Source organism: Tauraco erythrolophus, chromosome 2 (assembly GCF_009769465.1).
Source record: "Tauraco erythrolophus isolate bTauEry1 chromosome 2, bTauEry1.pri, whole genome shotgun sequence".
Taxonomy (NCBI): domain Eukaryota; kingdom Metazoa; phylum Chordata; class Aves; order Musophagiformes; family Musophagidae; genus Tauraco; species Tauraco erythrolophus.
The window spans coordinates 12,972,556-12,991,154 of NC_141466.1; the positions used below are offsets into that span (position 1 = coordinate 12,972,556).

At 36.6% G+C, this 18,599-nt stretch overlaps 1 protein-coding gene across 1 annotated transcript in view; it reads left to right on the forward strand.

The window, feature by feature from the left end:
* TRDN (triadin) overlaps window positions 1-18,599 on the forward strand; it is a 205,717-nt gene that overhangs the window by 174,128 nt on the left and 12,990 nt on the right. Inside the window, exons 31-37 of the mRNA XM_086632103.1 lie at window positions 1,247-1,264; window positions 4,404-4,451; window positions 5,340-5,360; window positions 9,076-9,102; window positions 10,507-10,542; window positions 10,751-10,795; window positions 11,765-11,812. Of these exons, the coding sequence (XP_086488229.1) occupies window positions 1,247-1,264; window positions 4,404-4,451; window positions 5,340-5,360; window positions 9,076-9,102; window positions 10,507-10,542; window positions 10,751-10,795; window positions 11,765-11,812 (243 nt within the window). The remainder of the gene's footprint in view (window positions 1-1,246; window positions 1,265-4,403; window positions 4,452-5,339; window positions 5,361-9,075; window positions 9,103-10,506; window positions 10,543-10,750; window positions 10,796-11,764; window positions 11,813-18,599) is intronic.

An 18,599-nucleotide genomic window follows, 5' to 3' on the forward strand; every position in this document is an offset into this window, starting at 1 on the left:
TTTCAGCAAAATAAAATGTTGTTTTGTTTTAAGCTGAATGTTGCTGGATATTTCCTCATTTGCATTCTTATTTCATATATGTCTCTCCTTCACTGCAGTAGCAGAATGGATGTACAGAATAGTATGGTTCTGTCTCTAATTGTGAACATTCATTTAATTTGTGGGTTTATATTGCATTTTGTAAGAACTCTCATGATAATCTATGGGTTAACTATGAAGTGATGTTTTACAACACTCTTTATCCAATAAAAATACTGGTTTGATAGTTTTTATCTGATCATAAACTGCTGTAGCTTGTTCAAAACCATATAAATTATGTTTCTGTTTATATATTTAGAGAAATTACTGCAAACTACTTCAATATATTTCTAACCTAAACTTTTAATGAGCTGGCAATTACTGATAGGCGAACAAGACTGGAGAAGGAAGAAGTGACATCTTTGAATTCACAGGATTTTCACACCTGAATTCATGATTATGTTTTTAGGGTCGGCTAAGTTTCATTCTTAGTTTGCAATCAAAATCGGAAGGCTCAAACTATGGTTTAACAGTGGTTGGAAACAAAACTACCAGAAATATCATGCCTTGACTACTTTTTGTAAGATTTGTTAGAATCATGTGCTTGTCAAGCCTTTTTCCTGTTCATTGGAACCAAACCAAAAATGTAGCATTTCAAGTTGGTCAACATACCATAAGCCACTACAGAAATAACTTGTAAGTTTACAGATCAATACCTGTTAAGCTTGAAACAGGCAACTTCAAACACTGGGTAAGTCATCCCGTCTTTCTCTAACATTTTATAACGCTGTGAATTATCCTCTGGAGATGAATAGTGCTCTCCTGACTAAAAGTGTAGACCAATGTGTTCTCAATGTTGCAAATCAATCGGATCCCACCCAAAATTTCCGGTCATCTGTCAACTGGTCTGTAGCTATTTCTGATTTACGCTTTTACACAGGGAGAAATGGTCCTGGAATTCATAAACGTGTTACTGTGCTAAATGACAGGATACTGTATTGTTTCAGCAGGAGCTGATAGCTAATGGGAGTTGCAAAGGTCTAAACATGTTAGAGCCCACCTGCATTTTAGGGGCCTGAATGCTGTACATCTTTACATGAGTGGGGGAAGCTAAGAACAAGTAAGAACTGATTGCCATAAAAAATATTTGAATATTAAAAAGAAAAAAAAAAGTAGAATTTCTTTTTATATCTAAATATCAAAATTTACCTTCTTTTGTCTTCTGTAGTCCAGGCAAAGCCAGCAAGTACGTGGCACCTACCTTGATCAGAAAAAATCCTGTAAAATAGCTGGATATGTGTGGCTTTTCTTGACTTTAACATACGGAAACTCTCCCTAAGCAATTCTAGTTTTGCTTAAATTTACAGTGTCTTTATCACCATGCCTTCCATTGCTTTCATTTAACATGTTGTCTTGTCATTGCTATTTAAAAGTCCATTTAACATAATAAATTGCTTCAGTACAGGAGTCAACTCATTCTGTGTTTCCCATATCACAAGTCTCAACAACAACAAAAAAGAGTAATACAGGAGTGACAAGCTTTTTAAAAATTACTGTTAACAATAAGTTGGAATGAATAAATACTCCTACTGTATTAAAAAGAGAAAAAGAAAGACATCATCACATTTTCTGCCTAATCACAAATTATTTTAGTATAACTGCATCTAGAACTTTTCTGAGTCAAAAAGAAATGAAGAAAGAGTCCATACATTAACTTACCAAGCAGCCTGCTTGTTAACTTTCTATATCATAGATTCATAGATTCATAGATTTCTAGGTTGGAAAAGACCTTAGAGATCATCGAGTCCAACCATCCCTAATCCCCATTAAACCATATCCTCAAGTAGCTCATCCACCCTATTCTTAAACACATCCAGGGATGGGGACTCAACCACTTCCCTGGGCAGCTTATTCCAGTGGCTGACAACCCTTTCAGAGAAGAAATACTTCCTAACATCCAACCTGAATCTCCCCTGACTAAGCTTATGCCCATTTCCTCTTGTTCTATCTCCCATCACTAATGTAAAGAGCCCTTCCCCTACCTCCCCACCATCTTTTCTCAAGTATTTATAGGCCGTAATCAGGTCTCCCCTCAGCCTCCTCTTCTCCAGGCTAAACAGCCCCAACTCCCTCAGCCGCTCCTCATAAGTTTTATTTTCCAGCCCCTTGACCAGTTTAGTTGCCCTTCTTTGGACTCGCTCCAGGAGCTCAATATCTCTCTTAAAGCGAGGGGCCCAAAACTGGACACAATATTCCAGGTGCGGCCTCACCAGTGCCGAGTACAGGGGCAGGATCACTTCCCTGCTCCTGCTGGTCACACTATTCTTGATACACGCCAGTATCCCATTGGCCTTTTTGGCCACCTGGGCACACTGCTGGCTCATATCAAGCCGGTAGTCAACCAACACCCCCAGGTCCTTTTCCGCCAGGCAGCTCTCCAGCCACTCCTCCCCGAGCCTATAGCGATGCTTGGGGTTTTTATACCCCAAGTGAAGGACTCTGCACTTGGCCTTATTAAAGCTCATGCCATTGGCCTCAGCCCAACGATCCAGTCTGTTCAAATCCCTCTGAAGGGCCTCCCTACCCTCGAGCAGATCGACACAGCCTCCCAGCTTGGTGTCGTCCGCAAATTTACTGAGGGTACATTCAATCCCCTCATCCAGGTCATTGATAAAGATGTTAAACAGAACTGGACCCAGCACTGAGCCCTGGGGAACCCCACTGGTGACCGGCCTCCAGCCGGATTTAGCCCCATTTACCACCACTCTTTGGGCCCGGCCATCCAGCCAGTTTTTAACCCAAAGGAGGGTGTGCCTATCCAGGCCAGCAGTTACCAGTTTCTCCACCAGAACACTATGAGAAACTGTATCAAAGGCTTTACTGAGGTCCAGGAAAACTACATCCACAGCCCTTCCCTCGTCAACCAGGCGGGTCACCCTGTCATAGAAGGTGATCAGGTTTGATTGGCAAGACCTGCCTTTCATAAACCCATGTTGACTGGGCCTGATCACCCGGTTAACCTGTATGTGCTCATTAATAGCACTCAAGATAACCTGTTCCATGACTTTGCCCGTCACCGAGGTCAGACTGACAGGCCTGTAGTTCCCCGGATCCTCCTTCCGCCCTTTTTTGTAAATGGGGGTAACATCCGCCAGCCTCCAATCCGCCTCCTCCTATCTTTCGTATCTTCAGCATGCAAGGTAAACTGCAAAAGTAAAAAAATGTATATTCAGTTAAGTCCTCAAATAATGTTATGTTCAAAAAAAGCCCAGATATGGGAAAAATATTACTCTTCACTGACATAAGTTTTAAGTCACACTTCATAAGACTGTTTCCCATTTGAAACTTCCTATCGCATCTTCATCTCGGCATTTCTTGGCATATATATAGATCTTCACCTGAAATCACAGTTGCTAGGAGTTTAATTATTCATCTAAGTAGCAGAAGGGCTGAGGCGTATTGCCCTTTTTTTAAGGGATTTCTCACCGTTTTAACATTTTCTATTTTATAGCCCATGTTTGTGTCCTTGTTGCTCAAGAAGAAACTAACCCACAGATTTTTAGCTGTGGGAAACATCACCTGGAAACACAGCCAGAATTGTTGTCCATTGATTCCTCAGCTCTGAAATGTATTGTGGCCTCTATTTACATGCATTTGGCATAGCTGCTACTATGCTGTGAGATTTGTGGTGTGGGTTTTTTGAACTTCTTTTAAACAGGTGTGACTTTTGTATAAATTATGTCTTGCTAGACTTTGTTTTTAAAACAAAGCTTCTTCATCTTTTCTATTTCCAGCTACCTAGCACAAATTCTCATTTTTTTCCAGTAATATTTACGAAATAGAAATGAAAGGGGGGGGGTGGTGGTAAAGTATGCATTGCCTACCAAGCGGTGTTAGTTCTCTAATTTCCACAGTGAGATATAATTTATTCGTATGGAATAGGACATGTTTGAGACTTGGGAATTCAGCTCAAGTATATCTGACATACAGGTTGAGTGAATGTTTGCTGGGTTTGCTCTGTAGTCTCCTTTCAAATAACAAAAATGGAGAGTAGATACAAATTACATTTCAGAAATTGAGGGGAGCCTATTAACTTTCTTCCTTAAAGCACATGCATAAAACTCTTAGCAACATTAATAGTGGCTATATATGTGGAGCTCTGTGCAGTGCTACTGAACTTTGTGATTTTGTGGCAGATCCCTCAGTGGATAATCTGTTAGTAACTACTCATGTGGCTTTTTTCCAAAATAACAGCATGAAGCAAGAGCAAATGAATGTTTATTCCTGTAAAATATACATGCAATCCTTCTTAGTATAAAAAAAAAAATGCAACACGTGACTTAGAAACACTATGGCAATTTTGTTATGCTGTTTCTTTTATCTAGAGCATGAAGCATTCAGACATGAAAAAGATGTTCCATCTACAAAACCAGGTAGGCACTCTTGCATTTTATGCATTTGTTACTTTTGAAACTGTTATTTGAAGAAATTGCAAAATACAATTATATATCACGAAAGTAAAAATCTGACTCTGTGATCTATTTTGCTGTATTGAACGGCCTCGACATGTTATACCGTAGTTAAAATAGCACTGCACGTATTTGCGATGCTGGCAGTCATTTTCTGATGAGATATATATCTCAAAGGTCAAATTTCTTCTTCTGTAATTCCACCGATGTTAAAAAAGTTACGCTAGCAAAGAATTTGAACCATTTTCTGAAAGTGCTTCCTTTAAATGGCTTCATTTTGCTATCTATTTGTGAGTATCTGCCATTTATTTGGACTTCACAGCCTACCTCGACAGTATGAGTCAACTTCTCAGGACCAACAACAGTTCAGTCTTCCTGCATAGAAGATATTATACAATGTACTGTTCAGATAATGACCTGGCACTATTTGTTCTCTATGGTAAATTTCTTTGCATATCATAGCTCCTATGCAGCCTCACTTGTACAAGACAGAGCAAGATTACTGCATTTATAGGAAGCAGCACTGTTCACTTTCACTGTGAAACAATCACCATGTGTTTAAAAAATGTCTTCTCCATGCTTCTCAGTGAAAGGAAATCAGTGAAGAATTAGAAGTCTTACTGTTGGTATTATTCATCCTTAACTCTAGCACAGCAATTGTCATGTGAGGGTGAGAACATGCCTACCATTATTATCCATCATTAGATTGTTATTAATTACTGTGAGATTACTAGAAATTATGTTTTGATATGCAAAAAATACATAAAGCAAATAAAGCCATTCTCCACCACAACCACGTTATGTTCCGCCTGACTGTTCTGACCATTTTTCCTTCCTCTTTTTACTTCCCAGTCAAACTGAAAAACACTGCAAGTATGCATCATGTCTTGTTTCCTATGGAGTACAAACCTTTTCAGATGCATGTTGTCTCAATTTACATTTTTGCAGTTATGTCCTGTTAATGCTATTTTTTTGCTTGTTCTTCAGATACTCTTGTACACAGTCTGCTTATTAACAGCTGAACACATCAACATTAAGTACATTTATAACTTAATATTGTGAAGCTGCAACGCTCAAATTCTGTTTGCAATTTTTGATTTTTATAAAAGTAAAGGAAATTACGCTAGTAGCATAATTGATGCTCCGGTAATTTTCGCTTAGTGTAGACATATGATTTGTTTTTATGCGAATACATTGATTTTTAAAAATAACAAAAGACATGTAACAAAACTGAATTAGATAATCTTTTCATTACTTCTTTAACCATTTCGAAATAACTTATTTCATGAGTTCGCTAAGCACATTCTTGGCCTTGTGTCAATATGCTTTTTTTCCCCTACTTTAATAATAAAAAACTAAATTAAAGAGAAAGGAATATTTCCATTTTAGATGAGTTTTAAGAATTCAAAGGGAATCTCTTGCACAACAAAGACTTCCACTGAAGTCATTGGATAATGTCCTTATTAAGGTCAGTAAAACTTCTGAACAGATAAAGACCGAGATCTATGCTTATTGTGACAAGTTGTTGCATGTTACATACTGCAGATCATGATCAAACAACAATCGGAAGGATGGTGTTTACATCATATACTTTGAACTGTGAAGATGTGGAAGTATGGACCTTCACAGGGGAATTAGTTGTAGCCTCTTTAGCACAGGATCTTTATGGGGTTTTTTTGTACTGTGCCTGGCACGTAAAGACCAAACTATGTGTTATTCTGATGCAAAGTAATCTGTAAAGACTACCCAAAACCAAGGCCAAGCCCCATGAGACACAGACCTCTTCCTGCTCCATATCAGAAGCTGACAACAAGGCAAGGCAAAATGATTCCATTAAGCTTCCTAAATTAGTCTCCTCCTACATTAGGTTCTTGAAGTTAGATGAGATGAATACTTGCTCTTAAATACCTGTCACGAGACACACTGATATTCTGAATCGCAGCTCCAAAGGGAAAGTGGGAACATGAAACATCTGAAATGTGCCAACACTGAAGGATCTCCTGCAATTCTGAATTGCAGTGTTCAGTTCTCAAGTCATCATTACAAAATCATTATTTCCTCTGAAGCTATTGGTGGATATATTTCCATTTTTGTCAGTATTTTAAGTAAATTTTTCTCTACTTGATTTCATTATTCAGATTTGTTCAGTCTTATGTGCACTGGATCTGTTCACTGACATTTTGTGTCTTCTGCACTGATTTATCTGAGACCTACTGATGGCACTCTTCTATTAGAGAACCATCAGAGATCTGAGTGACTAATTCCTCATACTTTCTACAATTGGAAAATTTTAACTCAAAATCACTGTCTACAATGCTTTTTTATCAAGAGCTATACTACCCTGGCATATTGTGAATATAAGGAACAGTCAAGATATTTTCCCTTGACCTTTGCAGAAGGGTATTTGTGCTACATTCTTGAGCTTATATCCTGCTGCTTGAAATCATTATAAAGGTTAACAGTGCCTTTAGAAAATGAAAAGAAAAAAAATGAAAAAGAAAAAAAGAAGAAACTGTAACAAGCAGACCTATGATCATATACAAAAGTAATTCAGTTTACACTGCCTGTTTTGAGCTAACCATCCTTGAATTTCTCTAGTTTAAGATTTTAAGCACCAGAGCTATCTATTTGAAATTACTTTTCTCCACTCAAAGAACACTTAGTTGGATCACTGCCTTCTTTATTTCTAGAGCTCTGTAGAGCTTTGCTTCATATATTTCTCAGCCAGGTGTCCAGTATGCTTGCCGTAACGTGAACATAGCTATCATGTGATTCAGCATAAGATGTAGCCATGGGCAGAAAATACTGATTTTGAAGTTCAGGTCTAGTAGGAATGTGAAATAAATCCATACACTTTTCCTGGGCCAAATTTATTCACACATTACCCCCTGTGCAGTCTTACTGTAAAAGAAAATGGGATTTAAATCAGTAAAGAGATTGTATCATTAAATGAATGACAGGTTATAAACAGAAATACAAGGTTGAGTTTGAAAAGTCCCCAAATTAACAACAAATACATTTTTATAGTAACCTGCTAAGTGAATTACCATGCAATTATGAAAGTAATTAGTAAACTCTTATTTTTCACTATTTCTGTTTTACCATGCAGTAGGGTCTTTGACAGAAATTGATCCCATATCAAATTTGAAATTGTAATGAAACTCAGAATTTATTCCCTGCATACTGACTAAAGACTCTCAAGTTGTAAGAAATTACCTTGAACAGAGGACAAAACTGGTGGCATTTTTTACTCAAGCGAGAAGTAATACCAAACCATGTTTTGCAATCAAGAGAAGGAACTCCTCATTTACGAAGTGAAGGCATGATCCTCTTTCCTAGATTTGGTACCTCAGGCAAATCTTTTTTGTGTGTGAGAATGAGAAGAGGTATTAATCCATGGGTTGTGATGGAGTAACGTGTCAGCTTTCAGCAGCTATGAGCGTGATCATAAGCAAACATGTAAACATTAAAGGATTTAAGCATGATAGCATTGACTAGCAGCAAAACTGGCCTTTGATGAATGCCTGTGATGCCTCAGTATTGAGCACTGACATTTATGAGTCTCCTTATGAAAGAAGACCTGAATGAAAGTTTCCTGGGATGCCCTAGTGAAAACCACATTTAATTGCTAAGTCTTCCTGATGAAAAAGCATTGACTGAAACATTTTCACCTTGGTGTGAGCTGTAGAACCTTGTTTTCATCTGAAGCCAAAACTTGGCATGACGAAAATATAGAGATAATACAATCAAAGGAGACTGAAATGTTTTGTCAGCATTCCTTTTTTATCCAGCTCTAGGTTCAAAAAACAAAGGTATTACCTGGCTAGCGAGGTTATTCTTGCGCCTTAAAATTGAGTTCTAAAATAAAACTGAGACTATTGAAGTAGCAATGTGTAAAAAATTCTTAGATTACAAATCACAATTTAATTAGTTGCTTTGATTTAAAAAGAATAATGATGGTTTATACTAGGGAATTTCTATCTCATTGCATTGATCAATTTTCATTAAATATTATGGGTATTAAATAGCATGAGAATATATGCTTCTTTTGTGCTAGGTGCTGTGCAAAGATGTAGTCAAAATTTTTCCAGCTCTCCAGAGCTTTTACTCTTAAAAGACAAAGCAAACTGATAATGCAGTAGAAAAAGCTATACAGAGGTGAATGCCAGCTATTCAAGGTCAGGGTCAGTCTTTGGCTGGGATGTGTGAATGATAAGAAAAGAGAGGTAACGAACTTAATATATTTTTTTGAAAACAGCATAGTCAGCTATAACCTTGAATGCACATTTTAAAAGAACTCTAAATATTTGCTTGCTGAAAAGCTTGGATTGGCATGGTGTTTGCATTTGCAGGAACCATTGCATGCTGGATTATAGCACTTCAAAGAGTGGAACTCTTAGCTTTCAGTGTGAATTTCTGTACACGTGCTCATTGTTAAGACACCTTTCTTTGCAAATTAATATCCTGCAGAAAGTTGCAGATGAAGAGCTCTATTTAAATGGTTACCTGCCTTGAAAAAAATATGTTACTGAATCTCATATTCTTTTCATTCCCTCCTCTCACCTCATTTCTGATTATTTTCCTGGAGAGACAACAGGTGAAATCCCAACAGCAGGTAAATATTATATTTCTCTGGTAGTCTTACAAACGAATTAGTGAACATAACAGTGTTGAGTAATACATATTGTTCATCAACAATGAACAATGCTGATGTAGATCAGCGTTGGTAAACTGACAGCATTGCATCTACGCAGTTCTCTACCAAAGACTGTTCTGATCAGCTGATTGTGTTATTTTTAACTGTTCACCTTCTGCAGCACGTTTTGGTGAACTAGGCACAGGTGATCAGCACTGAGCAAGCTGCTGTTAGCCAGATAACACCAGAAGACACCAAACAAAGTGTTCTTACAACTAATTGGGTGATGTGAAGCGAAAATGAACAATTCAAAGGCAGCCTGGCAGTTTTCTGCTGTAGTCAACAGGGAATCCTGAACTGGGCTCAGAAGCCTGAAGCAATACACCTTACTTAATTTCAATCTGCCTTGCTGATTGGAGTCACAGACCAAAAGTCCGTGTTTGGGAGCTGGGGAAAAGGATGCTGAAAAGGAAAAAACACGTCTTAAGTGAATGTACAATTACAGAGCAATAAATAAAATAAAATAAGTCAGAATCTATTGCTGCAGGACTTCAGAGTGGTCACATTTGATGGTTCCAAAGGTCATAGAATTATAGAATCATAGAATGGTTAGGGTTGGAAGGGACCTCAAAGATCATCTAGTTCCAACCCCCCTGCCATGGGCAGGGAAATCCTCAACTACACCAGGTTGCCCAAAGCCTCATCCAACCTGGCCTTGAACGCTGCCAGGGATGGGGCATCTACAACTTCTCTAGGCAACCTGTTCCAGCACCTCACCACCTTCAATGTAAAGAATTTCTTTCTTATATCTAACCTAAATCTGCCCTCTTTCAGTTTAAATCCGTTGCCCCTTGTCCTATCACTACACACCCTTGTAAAAAGTCCCTCTCCAGCTTTCCTGTAGGCCCCCTTTAGGTAAGGGGGCCATCTAGCTCCATATCCTGTGTTTAGGGGATTTTTGTTTATTTGTTTCAGACAATTGAGATTGCTCCAGGAAAGAGGGTAAGAAACATGCAATAGGCAGAGGGATCTTTCCCTACTGCATTTTGGCCACCAATAATTAAAGAATTCTGACAGTAGTTAGGGAGTTACAGAATTCAAGTGCCTGAAGCCTTTATCAAGAGTTTCCAGACTATTCTGCAAACAGTAATATTCAGATAATTTCCAATGACTGTTCAGAAAGCCCAGAACTGCTACTGCACTAAGGGTAGCAGCCACTGTTGTAATATTAGATTCATGTATACATGCCATGAGACACATTTACCACAGCTATTATTCCAGGGAAATTACTAGAGCGATCAGCTTTGTGCAATGTACTTATGCTAAGAGCCCCATATTTCTGATGTCTGTCACTTAATGTTGTTTTCTTGCAAATCTTCCTAGCCATGAAAAAAACAAAGACAGCTAAGGAAAAAGAAGGTAGGAATTTACTGTGTGTACATATATATATAGACGATCACAATAAAAATAGTATGAGATTACAACTTTGCATGCATTGCTATTTGAAACAACTCCTAAAAGATCTGTGTTAATTTTCAAAGAATTTTATTTGAAAATTCTATATACTGATCTATTCAGAATTCAGTCAATTTACCAACCTTGTTCTGTGTTACTTTTTCCTTGCTAGAAAAAACTATTGAGAAGAAACATCTGAAAGATGAAAAAAGCAAAGGTAATAAAGGGATTAGAATCTCTGCAAACAGCAATGAAAATTGGTTAAAAAAATTATTAAAACATTAAATTAAATTAATTAAATTAAAAAAATTATTAAACATTAGGTTTTTTTCTTGAGATTAGAAAAAGGAGCTTTGTTAGTCTTTCTAAATATGTGCAAGTCAGTCAAAGTGATGAAGTCGTGTGTAAATCCCCAGTAATTGAACGTCTGATGGCTCCTTTGCACATGAGTGTCAAGGATTACATCAGCACATCCAATCTGGCTGGAGCAGTGTCCTGCCTGTGACCCTCCCTGGCTGGTACAGCATTAGCCTGTCTGCAGGGTCCTCCAGCACTGTATCCACAGATGGGTGATCTAGTAGCCCCCACTCAGTCTATTCTTATGCTCCCTAGTGAGGCAGTGCAAAGTCCACCACCGTAGCTTGTGCGATGCTTCAGATCACCAGCTTCATGTTGGAGCATGACTACATTGATAACAAGAAACGATTTTACACATAAGATATACTTCATGGCCCCTAGATTCTGACTAACCGGTTGGATACGGCCTTGATTGCTTACCTATAGTAATGGTTTCTACTATACTTCTCAAGACAATTAAGAGTAATAAGTTACATTAATTTGTTGAGTGGTCTAGGACATTTATGTCTTCTCTACATTGGTTAAAGACAGGGACTAGTATGTAAGCATTGTATATTGAAGTCCTGGAACCTCAATGGGTAACAGTTAGTTAGTAGTACTGGTGCAAGTTTGCTAAACTAGTATCTAGTTTGTTCCTATGGGTTTACTAGACATAGAATTTCTATGTTTAAATAATTTATGAGGAAAGTCACAGTTAAAAAAATCTACTTTATAGAGATTCCTATCTGTGAATTGATTCCAAGAAGCTAGCATGTTTCTTACCAAAATTTATTTAAATATTTTGGCCTGAAACTGAAGATTAATTTATCACCTATGTTTTGTTCTCTAGGGATCCCACCAGTAAAAGAAGCTCCACGACATCACAACTTGACCTCAGGTACATTATTTTCCTTTATCGTAAAGGAACTTTTTTTCCAAAATTTTCCTTTTTGTTTTTCGGTTTTTGGTTACTGGGGGGGGGGGGTCGGGGGGGGAGGACGGGACGGGTATGAAAGAGATCACACTTGCAATCTTCGCATCTCTCATTAAAGTCTCATTCTCACTCAAGGGAACGAGATGTGAGGCAAGCCAGGTATATCAAATCCATAAATATTATTCCTGTGGAGAATGATTTGCTCAAATGGTATTGCTTCACCACCTTCCTAAACTTTTAAACATGTATTCAGCTAATTACTTTATAAACCAAGTGGTCTGTAATTAATTTGGCAGTGCATTACTTACAAACATATGCTCCTCATAGAAAATCTATTCTATAACAAAACCACATAAGAAGAAGCATGTTCAACTTATTTTCTCTCACATTAATAAACATTGTCTCCTATCACAGTGTGCCTTCTACCCTAACCCCCCCCCACATAAACAAAAAAGGTGAATAAAGGTAAGGTATCTTAGGAGGAAATCTCCCTGCATTGTGTTATCAGTTATCTCCATGTTTTTTCCTGGTTTACAGTAAAAATAATATTATGTTCCAGATCCTTGAGTAATATAATTTAATCCCTATGACTTCAGTGGAACTGCACTGATTCCTGACAGACAAGGATCAAAGTCTTTAATCTCATCTGTGAGGTGTAAATGGTTTACACCGCAAATATGAACTAAATATTAATATGGATCCCCCCAGTGCAACTTTGTTTTTTTAAACTACTGAGGAAAGAATTTCACCTCTAATCATCCAGACTGTTCTGTTGTACGCAACTTTTTTATCTTTTACTATAAGTAGAATGCTTTACAGTCTTATATACATGATATAAAGTGTGTAAAATATATGTAGTTATATGTATATATGTATTTAGAAATATCTATTTATCCATATGTATAAACTTAAAATATTTGAATTAAAGGTAGTTAAGTATAAAACAAGTACAGAAGAAACTGACATCAAGGAAGAGAAGAGCAAATTAGCAAAAAAAGAGAATTAGCAAATGAAATGCTAAGATCAAGCATTCACATGTTAGCATGCGTATTTGTATGAAAATATTTGCACACATGGCTCACAAGACTGCTGTATATAGGCAACTACATTAACATATAAGAATTAGTACTTTTTTTCCACCTTTTTTTAATCAGGAACACAGAGTTATAGAGTTAGACATCATGTGTTAGCCATTATGTGTTGAAAACATGCCTTTTTGCTAGCAAAAATCAAGGGCAAAGGTTGTAGACATTTTTATTAAGACATGTTTAAGCTGACTGCATGGCTTTTTACATGTTTGCTGTATGACAGTTTTCATGGAAGTATAAAGGGGGCCTACAAGAAAAATGGAGAGTTTTTACAGTAAAAACCTTTTTACAAGGATGGGTAGTGATAGGACAAGGGGCAATGGATTTAAACTGAAAGAGGGCAGAGTTAGATAAGACATAAGGAAGAAATTCTTCACTCTGAGGGTGGTGAGGCACTGGAACAGGTTGCCCAGAGAAGTTGTGGATGCCCCATCCCTGGAAGTGTTCAAGGCCAGGTTGGATGAGGCTTTGAGCAACTTGGTGTAGTGGAGGGTTCTCCTGACCACTGCAGGTGGGTTGGAACTAGATGATCTTGAAGGTCCCTTCCAACTCAAACAATTCCATGCTTCTATGTTTCTATATAGACATTAATTCCTCTTAGTGATTCTGTTGTAAACTGATAGATACAGAAGGCAGAATCTATGCTAGCAAAAAGTTATTACTATTCTATTACTATGGAATTCATATAGATCAAGTAATGCTAATAATAAAAAATAACCAGTAAGTTAAACCAAAGTTTTTGCCGAGAGAGAAAAGAATTCTTTTATGGACCAAAATTCCAAATTCAGTATAAAACAGGAACCTACTGAAACTTGTCTGGCAGTGGACTTTCTCCTGCACATGACATTCCTGCAAAGCTTACATCATTGAAAAACTGTGTTACTGTGACTTTCATTTACAGTAATTGTTATGATTGGTTAATTTAATTGTACATTATCATTGTGCAAGTATTCTTGACTGGATGTTTCTCAGATCATAAGCATCGCTGTGCAAACAGTTCTTCATAACCGGCTTTGCAAACAGAACTTACGATGTAAGTAGTTTCAAACTATTCTTTGTCCACTGAAAAGAATAAGTTAGTGTTCAGACAATGGATGAAAGGTTTCCAGAAGAACATCAAAGTGATTTCTCTTTTTCAATGTTGTTCTTTGGTATTGCTCAAATTGAGAATTTAAAAGTTGAGACTAAATCCTAGGTCATGTACACTTGAGCTGGAACTTGATAGCTTTTGCCTATTTGCGGATAAAGCCAGTGCATTGTCGCCTGTGCACCGAATGCTAATACTTTTTGCTGATAGACAGAAGTAGAAAAGGATTTGCACATTCTGAGCTAATCTAAAAATTTAAATAGTAAATCTTCTTTCAGCTTTCAAAAGCTAAATAGAGTAGATTAATGTGTTCTTAGATTTTGATCAGATCCCTTCAGTCTTTCCCTGATATTAAAAAGCAGTCAGATAAAGAAAAATAAGCAATTTAAAAAATTGTATGTATCTCCAATTTTAGAATGCTCCACATTTAAACAGAATTTTAAGCAGTATTCTATCTTTCGTAAACAAAGGTGATATGCACAGTAGGCACTAAATTTCACTCCTCTGTAGAGTTGCAAACAATTACTTAGAATTCTTTCCCCTTCTTTCTGCTGTTCTAAATGTCAAAATTGACACTTATATCCAGACTAAAACTTACTCATCAAAAAAAAAAAAAGGGAGGAACTATTGGAACTCTGGGTTTTTTTCAACAAAAGTTACAAGCACACAGAAGCAGATTTTTTTACTCTTGGAGTAAAATTTGAGGAGTGTTCTAAATCAGCTCTGTGCTGAGGACTATCTACCATACCCTTTATATGAACAGCTTTTTTCTTTTATATAAATTCCAGTATGTTTCAAGACTTATACTAGTGTATGAAAATCTAAATTAATCAAGTTAATTATGTTTCTTGCAATTACCTTGTAACTGATTGAAACATGGTTGAAAACTCAGGGAACAATGTGTGTTGCATTTGTCATACAGTTAGTTGAACTAAGAGGTTGATGTTTTTACTGTGCAGTTATCTAAGCCTACAGATGTGCAAATGTGGCAGAAATAAAGAGAGACTGTGATGGAAGGGCATGAAAGTGAGAAATAATGAGATTGATACTAATCCCATATAAATTTATTTGTCAAATTAGAGAAATATGTGGATTATTCTCAAGGTCAAGAGAAATCACATAAATTAAATAGGTACATAATTCATGCATCTACCCTCATACACTCTTAGAGGTTTAAAACTTTCTTGGACCTGAGAACTTCTATGCTTACTGTCTAGTCAAAGAAGTTGTACCTCTTGGAAAACTGAAATTGTCATTAAGGAAAGTTGAAACACCATTTATATGATCATACTATGCTAGCACTTTTATGAAAAAAAAAATAAACAAAACAATAATATTCCAAACATTTCTCACCTCGATGTTTCCTCTGCTTCTGCAGTGATAGTGAACAATAGAGTTTCTCAGATGTTTTCTATCATAAAAAGGAATCATTTAATCATGTTACCAGCAAAACGTATTCAATGGTACGTAGGGATCACCACATGAAAACCCCAGTAACTCCAGTGGATGAATTCATTGTATGGCTGTATTAGCACGTGGTGATTGGTTCATTGTATTTACCAATGCAAAGGTGATCTCCAAATCTGCAAAAGCAGAAAGTTCTGTTTAATGTGAGATTTGATATGAGAGCCATTTGAAGGACCATCAAGGATGTTTCCTCTGTGCTGAGGGAACATAAACTTGCTAGCAGTGCAATGTGTAAGATTTTTTCCATGGTTCATTATTTTCAAAGAGAATGAGAACAATTTGCTTTGTTTTTTCCTTGTTTCTGAAGAATTTGAAGAATTCTTTTCATTATTCTAAAGTTGCAGGGTTTGTCAATTTCATTAAGCAGAAACATATTAGTACTGTTTTATAAAATACAAACATTGAACTACTTTAAAAATAATGCACAATATTCAAAAGAGAAGGCAAGAACTACACCACTGCAGGACAAGTAGCTATCATCTATAGATACGTGATGAACTGCAGATTACAGTATATTCTACTCTCCTTGCTACCCAGACAGTCTGTGTATCTCAGATGTATGATGGTTCTTGTATTCTGCCAGCAGTATTTTCCAGAGCTTCAGCTGCATAAGATCATACTGCTGAAGCTGACCATCTGAACGCAACTAGTTCAAAGAAGCCGAACAAAAATGCTGAGGAGAAAAGATATGATGTCCTTTCTCAAAATAGATATATAGAGTAATGAAGACCATTAACTGTTAACAGCTGTGTCTCTGAAAGTAATAATGAAAAAAGTAATAGCATCCTTGAAATAATTTATAGTAGAGATTCTTTTTTTTTTCTCACCAGAATTCAGCAATAAATCACTAATACTAATTTTGTATCTTTTGGACATGAGTGTGCCATTGGCTGGAAAATAATAGAAGGAACTGGTACTCTGAGAAGTTTCAGGATTTTTTATATAAGGTCTGTGCTCATTCCTTTACAAGTCCTGTGTCTATGCAGGGTATTCTCATTCATTAAGATTTTCCAGGGTGCTCATCACTCTGCAGTACAGGTGTTCAGCGTGAGAGCAGGATGAGCCGTGCACTAAGGCTGCTTGCAAGACAGTCCACGTAGAACAGATGAAGAAGAGCTGATTCAGTTCAAATTCTATGTAGCATCTAAATATTAGCTACATGTTAATGGCATTTAAACTTTACTAGCAGAGTCTTCAAATTACTGAGAACCTTTTCTTCTTCTTATGCAAACCTTATCTGTGCCACAAGCATGAATATGCTTAACAGACCCCATAATAGACTTTCATTTAAAATCCATAAGAGATAAATCATGAATATTAACGAGCAGAGACAGTCTTTGCCAACCAAGAGTGAAAACCAGTGTTCAAAATATAAGGTCAGACCCAAAACATTATTTTAGAATATTTTAATGTCCCAGAGTCTATCAAAGAGGTTCCATAAAGCTTAAGGATTCCACATCTATAAGGCACCTTCCCATGCAAGCACAGAATATTTTGGCCCCTACATCTCTGTTTCTGAAACACGGAACACTACCGGACTGCACAGTTCCTATAAAAATTTCATAAGGATCCAGAGACTTGATGAACAATTCTTCTCTGTTAGGTATACTTTGAGTACAATAATCCATCAGCAACATCAGGCCCTTGACAAAATGCAGCTGTAATTGCTTTGTTTTTAAAATGATGGTGATGGTGATATTTTCTCTATACTTGTGCACTGATTGTGTTCTCTCCAAGGGATTTAGCTGATGTTCTTTCAGAGCCCTCTTCACCTGGACAGATGCAACTTTATACCTTCCACTTCTGAGGAGGGCAGTAGGGCTACTGAAGTACAGAATAATATGGGTTTATTACCAGCTGCCTGTTCCTCTTTAATTTTTTGCACAATTCCAGATGCATACATATAAGAGTCATTGGTACTGGAAGTTAATAGACAAGATTTATCTATATGATATAAAGGTCTGTTTCTGCTTCAGAAACCTCTGTACATAAAATACTTCAAAATGGATACTGGGCAAAATTTAGAAAAAAATCTGGACTAATTCTTATACTATCAGGCGTATCTAGTAATGCATGTAGCTAGCTCTTGTGGCTCATGCACGTCTACAGCAGTAAGTTTAATATCTGCAGAGCTTTGCAGTCCATAGTGGAAGGATATTTCCTATTGTCATTGAAGAGCTGGTTTGTGAACATGACTTCCGATGTAGGTGTTGTCATTTGATCTAAATCTCGTTCAAGGTGTCTGAAGTCCACTCTAAATATTGGTCCACAAACATTATTGGACCTCTCCCATTACACTTGATAATGTACCCTCTGAGCTTGGAATAGTTATTCAATTCAAAAGGAAACAAGCAAAATTCTATCAGGAAATACACTAAGGTAAAATTCAAAGTAGCAGAAATAAAGCAAAAAGGATCTTTGGCAAAAACATGAGTTACAGGATAAGCAAAATTTGACAACGGACAAGGTAATCAAAAGTTGTGTTTATTTTAAATTAATTAATGAATTGAAGAGTTCTCGTGTTAAGCCTAAAACTGGTTTGCCTAGCAAATTATTACAGAAACATTTATTTTTCTACAAATGTAGAGATAAATTAGTCTAACTAAACAACATATGAGGGTCACAGTCTATGGAAAAAAGTCTATGAAAAAATATATTATTTAGTATCCTGGATTAAAATCAGTAATGAGAATCTGATTTGCCTAACTGCAAAATGAATCCAATTAGTAATGTTATTTATGCCTGTTGGACAATTATTTCATTCTCTTCCTCTTAAGTGGGTCAAAACATTTTGCTAAAATTAAACTAAGTGACTCCAAGCATTCATAAATATATACTAAATTTGTGCCAAGCCAAATGAAAAAAAATATATAAATATCTCACCATAAGTCTCTGAATGATTTTACCACAAATGTAACATCAATATCCAGAATCTTAATGCTTCACATTAAGTTGGTTTTGCTCTTTAGTTTGACAAGTATATCTTCTTAAATCACACTGCAAGAAAAAAAAAGAAAATAAAAGTACATATTATGTATTTCCATTACACATCTCATGAAAGTAAAGTTCTATACAAACTGTAATTCTTCAGCTGTTTTCTGAGTTCTTT